This window comes from Hyla sarda, chromosome 6, assembly GCF_029499605.1.
Source record: "Hyla sarda isolate aHylSar1 chromosome 6, aHylSar1.hap1, whole genome shotgun sequence".
Lineage (NCBI taxonomy): Eukaryota > Metazoa > Chordata > Amphibia > Anura > Hylidae > Hyla > Hyla sarda.
Genome location: NC_079194.1, coordinates 177,444,818 through 177,458,420, shown reverse-complemented (window position 1 = coordinate 177,458,420; position 13,603 = coordinate 177,444,818). Strand labels below are relative to the sequence as shown.

The 13,603-nt window shown below is 46.0% G+C and overlaps 1 protein-coding gene across 9 annotated transcripts in view; it reads left to right on the top strand.

Moving 5' to 3' along the window:
• Nucleotides 1-13,603, top strand: part of PMFBP1 (polyamine modulated factor 1 binding protein 1) — a 302,187-nt gene that overhangs the window by 281,637 nt on the left and 6,947 nt on the right. For all 9 annotated transcript variants that reach the window (XM_056525902.1, XM_056525909.1, XM_056525905.1 and 6 more), the window contains 2 exons: nucleotides 6,018-6,127; nucleotides 6,220-6,294. In XM_056525902.1, the coding sequence (XP_056381877.1) occupies nucleotides 6,018-6,127; nucleotides 6,220-6,294 (185 nt within the window). The remainder of the gene's footprint in view (nucleotides 1-6,017; nucleotides 6,128-6,219; nucleotides 6,295-13,603) is intronic.

Sequence of the window (13,603 nt, the reverse complement as noted above, 5' to 3'; positions counted from 1 at the left end):
ACCCCTCACGGAATGTAATAAGGGGTGCAGTGAGCATTTACACCCCACTGGTGTATGACAGATTTTTGGAACAGTGGTCTGTGAAAATGAAAAATAAAATTTTTCTTTTGCACAGTCCACTGTTTCAAATATCTGTCAAACGCCAGTGGGGTGTAAATGCTCACTGCACCCCTTATTAAATTCCGTGAGGGGTGTAGTTTCCAAAATGGGGTCACATGTGGGGGGGGTCCACTGTTCTGGCACCATAGGGGCTTCCTAAATGGGACATGCCCCCCAAAAACCCTTTCAAAAAAACTCGCTCTCCAAAATCCCATTGTCGCTCCTTCCCTTCTGAGCTCTCTACTGCGCCCGCCGAACACTTGACATACACATATGAGGTATTTCCTTACCTCATCCATTTTCCTTTCAAGCAGAGACTTTCAAAGTTAGAAAAATGCAAAATGTTCAAAATTTTCATGACATTTTTAGATTTTTTACCATGAAAGGATGCAAATATCAGTGAAATTTTACCAATAACATAAAGTAGAATATGTCACGAAAAAACATGTCACGGAATCAGAATAAGTAAAAAGCATTCCAGAGTTATTAATGTTTAAAGTGACAGTGGTCAGATTTTCAAAAAATGCCCAGGTCCTGAAGGTGAAAATGGGCTGGGTCATGTTGGATGTGTAAATGAATTTTAATTTTTTTCTCACTAAAATGCATTTTTTCCCCCAAATATTACATTTCAACAAGGGGTAATAGAAGAAATGGGGTTACAAATTTTGGGGGTATTTTCTCCTGAGTATGGAAATACCCCATGTGTGGACGTCAAGTGCTCTGCTGGCGCACTACAATGCTCAGAAGAGAAGGAGCGCCATTGAGTTTATGGAGAGGGAATTTGGTTGGAATAGAAGTGCATTTACGAAGCCCCCCGTGGTGCCAGAACAGTGGACCCCCCCCCCCCACATGTGACCCCATTTTGGAAACTACATACCCCACAGAATTTAATAAGGGGTGCAGTGAGCATTTACACCCACTGGCGTTTGACAGATCCTTGGAACAGTGGGCTGTGCAAATGTGAGCGTAAATGCAAAAAGTGAGCAAAAGTGCTGACTGTACCCCTTATTACATTACGTGAGAGGTGTAGTTTCCAAAATGGTTCCATTGTTCTGGCACTATGGGGGCTTTGTAAACACACGTGGCCTTCAATTCTGGACAAAAAAACCTCTCCAAAAGCCCAATGGTTCTCATTCTCTTCTGAGCATTGTAGTTCAGCCGCAGAGCACTTTACATCCACTTATAGGTTATGTTCTTTCTCAGAAGAAATGGGGTTACAAATTTTGGGGCACTTTTTTCCCTATTTACCCTTGTGAAAATGAAAAATTTAGGGTAACACCAGCATTTTAGTGAAAACTAACATTTTTTTCTTCATTTTCCCATCCAACTTTAACCAAAATTTGTCAAACACCTGTGGGGTGTTCAGGCTCACTATACCCCTTGTTACGTTCCATGAGGGGTGTAGTTTCCAAAATGGTTCCATTGTTCTGGCACTATGGGGGCTTTGTAAACACACGTGGCCTTCAATTCTGGACAAAAAAACCTCTCCAAAAGCCCAATGGTGCTCATTCTCTTCTGAGCATTGTAGTTCAGCCGCAGAGCACTTTACATCCACTTATAGGTTATGTTCTTTCTCAGAAGAAATGGGGTTACAAATTTTGGGGCACTTTTTTCCCTATTTACCCTTGTGAAAATGAAAAATTTAGGGTAACACCAGCATTTTAGTGAAAACTAACATTTTTTTCTTCATTTTCCCATCCAACTTTAACCAAAATTTGTCAAACACCTGTGGGGTGTTCAGGCTCACTATACCCCTTGTTACGTTCCATGAGGGGTGTAGTTTCCAAAATGGGGTCACATGTGGGTATTTTTTTGCATTTATGTCAGAACCGCTGTAAAGACAGCCACCCCTGTGCAAATCACCAATTTAGACCTCAAATGTACATGGTGTGCTCTCACTCCTGAGCCCACATATGGGGTATTTCCGTATTCAGGAGAAATTGCGTTACAAATTTTGGGGGTCTTTTTTTTTTTTTTTTTCCTTTTACCTCTTCTGAAAATAAAAAGTATGGGGCAACACCAGCATGTTAGTGTAAAAAAAAAAAATTTTTTTACACTAACCGGCTGATGTAGACCCCAACTTTTCCTTTTCATAAGGGGGGGTAAAAGGAGAAAAAGCCCCCCAAAATTTGTAACACGATTTCTCCTGAGTACGGAAATACCCCATATGTGGCCCTAAACTGTTTCCTTGAAATACGACAGGGCTCCGAAGTGAGAGAGCACCATGCGCATTTGAGGACTAAAATAGGGATTGCATAGGGGTATTCTACGCCAGTGATTCCCAAACAGGGTGCCTCCAGCTGTTGCTAAACTCCCAGCTTGTCTGGACAGTCAGTGGCTGTCCAGAAATGCTGGGAGTTGTTGTTCTGCAACAGCTGGAGGCTCTGTTTTGGAAACACTGCCGTACGATATGTTTTTTATTTTTATTGGGTGGGGACAGTGTAAGGGGGTGTATATGTAGTGTTTTACCCTTTATTATGTGGTAGTGTAGTGCTTTTAGGGTACATTCGCACTGATGGGTTTACAGTGAGTTTCCCGCTAGGAGTTTGTGCTGCGGCAGAAAATTTGCCGCAGCTAAAACTTGAAGCAGGAGACTTAATGTAAACCTGCCCGTGTGAATGTACCCTGTACATTCACATGGGGGGGGGGGGGGCGCAAACCTCCAGCTGTTGCAAAACTACAACTCCCAGCATGTACTGACAGACCGAGCATGCTGGGAGTTGTACTTTTGCAACTGCTGGAGGCACACTGGTTGGAAAACCTTCAGTTAGGTTCTGTTACCTAACTCAGTATTTTCCAACCAGGGTGCCTCCAGCTGTTGCAAAACTACAACTCCCAGCATGTACTGATCGCTGAAGGGCATGCTGGGAGATGTAGTTATGCAACAGCTGGAGGTACGCAACTATAACTCACAGTATGCCGAGACAGCTGTTTGGGCATGCTGGGATTTGCAGTTTTGCAACATCTGGAGGGCTACAGTTTAGAGCCAACTGCACAGTGATCTCCAAACTGTGGCCCTCCAGACGTTGCAAAACTACCATTCCCAGCATGCCCAGACAGCAATTGGCTGTCTGGGCATGCTGGGAGTTGTAGTTTTGCAACAGCTGGAGGCACACAACTACAATTTTATACCGGGCATGCTGGGACTTGTAGTTTTGCAACATCTGGAGGATCACAGTTTGGTGACCACTACACAGATGTTGCAAAACTACAACTCCCAGCATGCCCAGACTGTCTGGACATGCTGGGAGTTGTAGTTTTGCATGCTCTTGAGAGCCACCGTCGACCACTCACCGGCCAGTCAGATCCCTCCGCAGCCTGCCGGATCCTCACTCATCCGGAGCCGCCACCGGGTAAGCAACGACTTCCCCTTTCCTCTCACACTCTCTTCCCTCTCAGGTCCGGTAGTGGCGATGGCGGGTGCGTGGCACGTACGCCCGCCATCGCCACACACCCGCAATTGCCGCTGCCGCGCACCCGCCACAACTGCTCATCCGATCGCTGATCGGGTTAATCAAATGGGATACCGGGGTGTTGGGCGGGAGTGGTCTCCCGCGGACACCCCGGGACTTTAACTAATTAACCCGATCAGCACCGCGGGAGCATGCACTTAATGAATGCCGCCTTTATACGGCGGAATGTGCTAAGTTATCGCGTTATCCGCCGTATAAATGCAGTGTTTTGCGCAAAGGGGTTAAGCCGAATTTCTCACCTGCCAGAGACAACAGAAGGTGAAAAGTTCAGCCCCCGGGATGCTGCTGCAATTATGTAAACGACGGGTATACCAGTTGTTCTGCACGAACGCACTTCAGCAGCCGACGGGTATACCCGTCGTTTTGCTTTAAGGGGCCTTTTTATAAATCAAGGGTACGTTCACACGTGCAGATTTGCCTTCGCAGATTTTGCTGCCCATTGAGTTCAATAGTTTTTTTTTTTCCAGTGTGGCTGATCCAAAGTTACAGTACAGTTTTTATTTAGCTAACGGTATACTAGCGAATGGAAACAATCAGTGTTGTGCTGGCCTCCACAAATACCAGATTGAACACCCTGCGACTTTTCTGTGGGGCTACATCATGCCTCTGTGTATCTTTTCCCTTCCCCCATGCCACAGGATCTTGAATGACCTGAAACAGTGAAGTCCATATCCAAGGATATTTTGTAACATGTCTGGAGAGAACTGGACTGGACAAGTGTGGCAACTAATACAAGCAAAGGCTACAGAGCTCAATTGGGTTAACAAAACTATGTCGCTGCACTTACCCTTCCCTGGAAGGTTTGTAGCGTTAATAACAAACTTTTTTTTATGTATAACTTATTAACCTCTAAGGACCGGGCGTTTTTCAGTTTTTGCTCTTTCGTTTTTTCCTCCTTACCTTTAAAAATCATAATTTTTTGTGCCACCAATTCTATTTTGTAATGATATCAGTCATTTTACCCAAAAATCTACGGCGAAACGGGAAAAAAAATCATTGTGCGACAAAATTTTAAAAATACAGCCATTTTGTAAATTTTGGGGACTTCTGTTTCTACGCAGTACATTTTTCGGTAAAAATTACACCTTATCTTTATTCTCTAAGTCCATACGGTTAAAATGATACCCTACTTATATAGGTTGGATATTGTCGCACTTCTGGAAAAAATCATAACTACATGCAGGAAAATGCATACGTTTAAAATTGTCCTTCTGACCCCTATAACTTTTTTATTTTTCTGTGTTCAGGGCGCTATGAGGGTTCATTTTTTGCGCCGTGATCTGAAGTTTTTGTCGGTACCATTTTTGCATTGATCTGACTTTTCGATCGCTTTTTATTCATCTTTTCATGATATAAAAAGTGACCAAAAATACGCTATTTTGGACTTTGGAATTTTTTTGCGGGTACGCCATTGACCGTGCGGTTTAATTAGCGGTATATTTTTTTTAAATTGAACATTTCCGCACGCGGCGATACCACATATGTTTATTTTTGTTTTTATTTACACAGTTTTTTTTTTTATTAGAGGAAGGGATAATTCAAAGGATTAATTATTTTTTTTACACTTTTCTTTTGCAATATTATAGCCTCCATAGGGGGCTATAACATTGCATTTACTGATCTTTAACTGTGTTCAATGCATCTCCATAGGGATGCATTGATCAGGGTTTTCGGCGATTGATTTCTCAAGCCTGGATCTCAGGCTTGAAGCATTCAATCGGCGATCGGACTGCAGGAAGGAAGGTAAGAAGACCTTCCTCCTGTAGTACAGCTGTTCGGGATGCCGCGATTTCACCGCGGCGATCCCGAACAGCTCCCTGAGCTAACCGGCACTTTTTACTTTCACTTTTAGCTGCGTGGCTCAGCTTTGAGCGCGCGGCACCGCGATCAGTGCCGCACGCTATTAGAGGCGGGTCCCGGCTTCACTATGACACCGGGTCCATCGTGATATGATGCAGGGTCACTGTGGGACCCCGCGTTATATCACGGGAGCCGGACCAAGGACGTACTCATACAAGGTGTTAAGCAATATTTTTATATTCCTGGAATACTCCATTAGGGTCAGTTCACACATCCTTATTTTGGCTGCCCATTGATTTTAATGAGTAGCAACATCTGCAGCAGCAACAAATAAGGATGTGTGAACTCACCCTTGGGATGTTTTCACGCGTACAGTATCCTGCACATATTTTATGCTGTAGACTTCAATGTAAACTAAATAAATGAACATGCCTGCAAATCTGCAGCATCAGATAAGCACAGATAAGATCCTTAATAATAAGAATACTTAAATGAATCCATTTTGCTGCGACTAAAAACAGGCCAATAGCAAGTCATTTAGATCGCATCGCGTCTCAGTCCTGAAACCCACTGTGCTTCAAAGACTGCACATACCACCATCATAGAAAACTGTACTGGAAACATTTCATTTGTCTTTTTCTACAGCTAAATACCTTGCGAAGCTCTCTAGAAGCAGCACGGTCTGACTGCCGGCGACTGCACCATGAAAGCGAGTTGGTTGTGTGCAATGTGAACGAATGGGTCGGCGAACAGAAGTAAGTTACACAGCTAAGGTGAAGTTGTCACATACATGTAGTCTTCATTCATTAGCTTTCTTGTAAGATCAAAAATGTATTACCTTTCACAGAGTAGCCAATAAGACACTGGGAGAGAAGATACGGGAACAGAATAAAGAAATTCAGCAGCTGATGACAGAAAAAGAGTAAGTACTTACTGTATGTTGATCTGTTTCATAAGGCAGATTCTTTCATAATAAACCAACACTAAAGGAGTGGAACCTTTGGACCCATCCTATACATTTAAATGAAGCTTTGTACTTTTAACATATATTCTTTATTCTATTAGGCCCTGTTCACACAATTTCACTACCGAATTTCTATGCAGAGATTTCGCTTGTAGCAGACTCCTATTGATTTCACACTATAAAAATTCTTAAGCAGAATTGGCAACACAGATTTGGATTCTGCTGGAAGATTGAACATGTTCAATCTGGGAGAATCCACCAGAAGGCCACAGAGGCTGCCTGAAATCTCAGAGCCACTAATCCTTTGCAGGGTGATTTAGATCCGTGACGAAAGCTGTCCTCTGCATGCATTACCACCACCATTCTGTGATAGACTCATGGTGGTGGGTGCATGCGAAGGGAAGCTCTCTGCATGGATCTGAAGCACCATGAAAAGGATCAGCAGCTGGTGTGCGGACAGCAGGATATTTCAATTCCACTGTGACATCTGGCAGCCTCTGTAGGTGTTCAACAGGGTTGTAAATGGTAGCTCAGGGTGCCTGGAAGCCCACAGCAATGGCCTATATACTCCAGGCACGGATTTTGGAATATTTACCATATAGCAGGAAGTTTGCAAATTCAAAGGAAATTGTTTCCAGAAATTCCATAGTGGGAATGAAGCCTTCAGGATCTTCGGGTCAGCCGAGTATAATTAAATGTTAGGAACAAGTCGAAAAATTGATCTGCAGCTGTTTAAAACCAGTGTGTACAGTATAACTATAAAGTATATGTCTCCCTTTTTATCCAATCATCTGAAGTCATTATTTCAACCCATTGAGCCACTGGATCGATAGTGACTGACTTCCAAAGAGTCCTTTCATACTTTTGGAAACAAAGCCTTCAGCTTTTATATGGACAGCCCAATCCATTAGTATTAATCCTGTCTTTTATGTTATATTAGGACATTTGACATTCCCCTATTCACAGGGTGTCTGATTGCTGGGACTTCCATGTGATATGGGAAACAGGACTTCCAAAGCTTTCATCCTAATGGAGCCATTGCCAAGTATGCAAACTGCTATCTGCATCAGTCACACAGATAATGAGTAGAGCGGCAGAGTACAGCTCTCTACTCATATAGTCAATAAATTAAACAGTAGTGTACAGACTTGACAGAAGTATTGTACTTGTGATTGCAAGGCAGACAAGACCTTCCCCAATACACTTATAGGGGACAGCCAGGAATAGAAAACCCAAAGCTAAAGGTTGCATGTGGTTTTACAACTTTGCTCTATTGACTTCAATGGACCAGAGCTGCATTTTTTTTTTTCCATTTTTTTCAAGAACAGAGCTGTTTTTCGATTTGGATAATTTTGCATGAATTTTGCTTCCTGGCTAGCTCTGCAGCCTGAGCCCAGCAATTTCATCCCGATGGTCCCGATTAGGTGAGAGGACGTCGGGAGGTCCCTTACCTGGCTCCTTGCCATCCAATGAGTGCTCCTAGAAGCCATGGCAGCTATGGCACAGCATTGTTCAATGTGCAATCTAAAGATTGCATATAATAATCCCCTATGAGGACTTTAAAAAAAAAAGTAATGTTAATGTAATTTTTTCAAATAAAATAATGTAAACAAAAATAAACATGTGGTGTCACCACATGTGTAAATGTCCGAACTATTACAATATGTTAATTAATCAGCATGGTAAATGGTGTTTAAAAAATAAAAATAAATCCCAAGTCCAAAAATGAATAGTTTTGGTCATGTCATATACTAGAAAAAAAATAAAATGCAATCAAAAACGGTCCCATCAAAACAAAAATGGACCCGATAAAAACTGCAGACCATGGTGCAAAAAGTAGATTTTTTTTTTTATGCTTACCTTAAAATCTCTTGGGAACCAGACCAAAAAATGACCGAAAACAACCGGACATAACGGGCTGGTGCTGTGCCCCCCCCCCCATCCCCCTCCCCCTCTAATGGATCCTCCAAGGAAGATATTTTATGGTGCATAAAAATAAATAAAAATCTGCTTTTCCCGGTTGGCTCCATTGGGGGGACACAGAGACCGTGGGATGTACCAAAATAGTCCCCGGGGTTGGGGAAAAATAGCCAACTCAAAATCAGGCAGAAGACTGAGCCACTGCCACCTGCAACACTCTGCGACCAAAACCAGCGTCAGCTGACGCAAACATGCACACTTTTAGTAAATTCTGCCAGGTGTACAAGGACGACTAAGTGACTGCCTTACAGACTTGCAAGGGTGAAGTCCTATTGCGAAGCGCCCAAAAAGCCCAGACGGAACGCATGGAGTGCGCAGTCACCCGAAAAGGTGGGACCTTACCTTTACGACGGTACGATTCCGAGATGGCAGCATTAGATGGAGCCGGACAAAATGAAGGAAAAATAATCTCCTCTTTCATGTGAAAGAGGGAAACCACCTTGGGCAAGAAGGAGGGTGGCGGCCAAAAAACCCCCTTGTCCCGATGAAGGACCAAGAAGGGAGAGCGACAAGAGAGCCATCAGCTCGGAGACCCTTCTAATGGAGGTAATCGTGATGAGGAAGGTGACCTTCCACGAAAGGATACAAAGAGAGGCATCCCGGATAGGTTCGAACGGAGCCTCCCTCAAAGCGCTAAGCACCAGGTTGAGATCCCAAAGAGGAGTGGGAGACCTGAATGGCTGCAACGTATGGGACACGCTCTGAAGGAACATGCGGACGTGAGAATTGGAAGCCAACAGCCGCTGAAACAGAATAGAAAGGGCTGACACTTGACCTTTAAGAGAGCCGAGTGCCAATCACTGATCCAGACCGCATTGCAAAAAAGCAAGAAGGCACGGAAAGGAAAAAGAAACCGACTGTGGAGACAGACAGCCTCACATCACCAGAAATAAGCCTGCTGAGTGCGGTGGTAAATCCCAGCAGAGGAAGCTTCCGAGCCCGAAGCATGGTGCGAATCACCCCCGGAAGAAAACCCCTGATGCTGTCAAATGCAGAGACCGTAAACTGGGGTGGCAGGGAGGACCCTGGGAGAGCAGATCGGGGCAGTGGAAGAGGCAATGGTGCGTCGGCGACCAGCCGAATTACGTCGGCATACCACGCACACCTGGGCCAGTCTGGAGCCACCAGAATGGCGGGAAAGCCCTCCGCCTTGAGTGTCCAACAAAGGAAAGAACTTGTCTGTTGTGGCGAGACGCAAAGAGATCCACATCCAGGGTCCCCTAAAGATCGCAGATCTGCGCAAACAATGACAGATGGAAAGACCACTCCCCTGGACCTGCGGATGAGCGGCTGAGAAAGTCTGCTTCCCAATTCTTCACACCCGGAATGTGGATTGCGGAGAGGGTGGGAACTCTAGTCTTGGCCCTGAGTAGAATCTTGGGGACCTCCTCCATCGCCGAGCGACTGCGCGTGCTGCCCTGGCAATTGATATATGCCACAGCATTGTCCGATTGGACACAAACTGGACAACCCTGAAGGAGAATCTCCCAGTGGAGTAGGCAAAGAAAGATGGCACGGAGGTCCAGAAGATTGATGGGAAGGTGAATCCTGAGGGGACCAGCAACCCTGGACCGTCTGGTCCTGAAACACACTTCCCCAACCTTGGAGATTCGCATCAGTTGCGACAACCTGCCAGTGATGGGGAAGAAATGACCGCCAGTGGAGAAGGAGGGGAGAGTGGAGCCACCACAGAAGAGACCGACGAACGGAGGGGGGGGGGGGGGGGGGCAGAAGAATTCGGTGATCCAGAGTAGACAGCGACTTGTCCCACTGGGCCAAGATGGCCAGCTGGAGAGGGCGATAGCGAAACTGGGCGAAACAAGGCAGCCACTATCCAGCTCAGCTCCTCCATGCAGAAGCAAATGGGAACCAGAGAGGGGCGCCGAAGGTGACAGACACCCCTCCTGCAGAAGACGTACACGGGCGGCTGCCGTGTTGAAAAGGAGACCCAGAAAGACAAGAGACTGGGAGGTAGACAGGTTGGACTTTCCCTGTTTGATCACCCAACCGAAGGCAGACAAAGTCTGTACCGTGAGATGAAGGCTCTCCAAGTTTTGGGGCCAGGACGGGGCTTTGATCAAAACATCATCCAGGTAAGGGAGGACCAAGATACCCCAGGCCCGAAGGATGGCAATCACTGCCGCCATGACTTTGGTGAAAACCCTGGGAGCTGCAGCTAGGCCAAAAGGAAGAGCCACGAACTGAAAGTGACCCGCAAGGACAGCTAAGCGGAGGAAACGCTGATGGGTGGGGAAAATAGGCCTCCCGGATATTCACAGAAGAAAGTAACTCCCCTTGATCCGTGGAAGCCACCACAGAGTGGAGGGACTCCATGCGAAAATGACATAGCTGCAAATGGCGGTTGAGTAGCTTGAGGTCCAGAATGGGACAGACAGGGTCCTCTTTTTATGGGGATGACAGAGATTCGAGTAGAACTCCGAAAAACACTTCCCTGGAGGAACTGGTACAATCACTCCCTGAGGGAGTAGGGTACTTAAGTGACCTGAAAGTCCGCCGCCAAATAAGGGGAACGAGGAGGGCAGGATCGGAAAAAACGATCTCTGAAGTGAAGCGAACTCTATCCGGTAACAATCGAAAATGACGTCCCGGACTGGGGAGTCCTGAAACTGTGCTAGCCAAATATCCCAGAAAAGAGACAGATGCCCTCCCACCTACCTGAGAAGAGGTCACCGGTGGGGGCGTCCCTTCAGGAGGAGGGAGGCTTACGGTTGCCAGACTTCCAGGAAGGACATGGTTTGAAAGAAGGGGCTTTACGAGACTGGGAGTTGGTCTGTTTGTGACGGCAACCCGATGTAAAGGACTGAAAGGAAGCTGCCTTCCGCCGGGGATCGGAGCGACGAGATTTCTTCTGCGGCAGCAGAGAACTTTTACCCCAGTAGTTTCGGAAATAATTTCATCTAGACGTTTCCCAAAGAGCCGAGAACCGGAGAAAGGCAACTGTTAGAGATTTCTTCGAAGCAGCATCTGAATCCCACACCTTCAGCCACATGGAGCGACGAATGGCGACCAAATTACCCGAGGCAAAAGCCGTGCATCGGGCTGACTCAAAGGCCACTGAACAGAGGAAGTCTCCAGCCTGAGAGAGTTGGCGAGCAAGATCCGCTGAGTCCTCCTGAGGTGCACCTGACAGGATGCCCTGCCGCAGCTGAGAAGCCCAAACCCAAACTGCATTGGCCACCCAAGCGGATGCGAAGGTGAGTAGCAAGGACAAACCTGCCACTTCAAAGACAAATTTCACCAAGTTCTCAATCTTTTTGTCCGCAGGATCCTTAAGGGATGTCGCGTCCGCCAGAGGCAGGGTAGTAGATTTGGACAGACGAGAAAGAGGATGTGGCGTCGTCCACTTGGAAACCAGATCCGGAGGAAAGGGTAACAGCTTGAATCTTCTTGGTTCCCTGGAATCATTTGTCCGGATGCTTCCAAGCTGCATCCAACAAGGCGTCAAATTGCGCATGAGAACTAAAAGCCTTGGGAGAATGCCCAGAGTGGCAAAAAGAAACTTCTGGATCAGGATGAGATCCTCCAGATGAAAAGTGTCTCTGATGGCTGACACCAAGCCATCCACTATATCAGACACAGCAGAGTGGTCCTCATACTCTGAGGTGGATTCCGACCCATCATCCGATACTTCCCCTAGAGAGTGTGGGAGCTAGCAGTGGTAGCCTTAAACTGAGGTGTTTTAGACCTAGAACAAGGAGTCGGGGACCTGGGATGGTCAATGGGCGAGTGGCCCCTAGAGAGGGGATGCTGCCGGTGAACTGAGGAAGAGGAGCGAGATCTACAGGAAGAATGTCTATCCCGAGTACCCGACTCTGGAGAAGAGCCAGATGACATCACTTTAGGGCACTTGCGAGATCGCTGGTAGCGTGGGTCAGGAGAGACTGAGCGGGACTCCCTGGGGGTCGTGCCCAGGGAAGACTGCTCCAAGGCAGAGGCCACTGATCTGGCAACCCTAGCCAGGTCAAAGATAGACTACAAAAGGGAAGAAACCCACTATGGGGGAGGGGCAGACACCGCGTGTTCCAGGGGGACATCCTGAGATACAGACACAGGAGGGATGGTGTGCATGGTGGAGCAGGCGGATTCAGTGGAACCACCGACTATTTCTTGCAAACCACGCAAGCGTAGTAGTTGACTAAGCCTGTGGTTGCCTGTCTGGGGGTCGGACATAAGTGCTAGTAAGGAAGCAGTCAGCAAATAAATTGAAGCAATCTCACCAAGTCCTGTGTCCCTCAGCTGGAGCTGAGAAGCAGGCTCTAGCAGTCCTGCGTCCAGAGATGAAGAGGCAGGTAGCTGTTGAGGTGAAATGGCACGCAGAGCAGGAAGGAGAAGCAGGCTGCACTGACCGGGAGGGGTGGACTCCGCACCCAAATAGGCCCTATTGATAGAGGAGGGAGGAGTACAGAAGGTAGCGCCATGCTCCTGAACCCCACCTATAAAACAAGAAATAAAAAGGAGAAAAGAACCTACAACAGGCCCTAGATTATAAAATAAAAATCTGCCTCCTACTGACACTAAGCTAAAACTGATTAGCTCGGGGTCAGTAGGCGGGGTATATCCTGCCAGGAGGAGCCGACTTACTTTTTGTATGCCTAGAGTCAGCCTGTGTCCCCCCAATGGAGCCGACCGAGAAAAATTTAAGGGTAACTCATTAAAACCATTTTTTGCTATTGCACTCCTAATGGTAAATAAAAAATATTTCTAATATACTTTTGTTTAAAAAAAAAAATTTAGTTTTCTATGTTTTTTTATTTGTGCTTAAAAAAGCTCAAGAGCACATTTTCCCCCATCTTATACACAGACTTTGGACCGAAGTCTAAACACAGAAAGTTCAGCATGGAGTGCTGAGGGGGGTGTGTCCAGCCTCATCCAATCATAGCTCCTCTTACACTTAACTGCCGTATGCTGTTGGTTGGACACACCCCCCTCAGCACTCCAGGCTGCACTTCCTGTGTTTGGGCTTCGGTCTAAAGTCTGTGTATGAATTGGGGGAAAATGTGCTCGAGTTTTCTTTAAGCACAAATAAAACAAAGAAAACGTCTGTTTAAAAAAAAAAAAAAAAAAGTATATTAGAAATATTTTTTATTTACCATGAGTGCAATAGCAAAATAATTTTTAATGAGAGAGCCCATTAAACCCTGTATGCGGATAAAGAGTCATAGGGGTCAGAAGAGGACAATTTTAAACATACCAATTTTCGTAGAAGTTGTAATTTTTAATAGTAGTAAAATAAAACAAACAATCTATATAAATTGGGTATCATTTT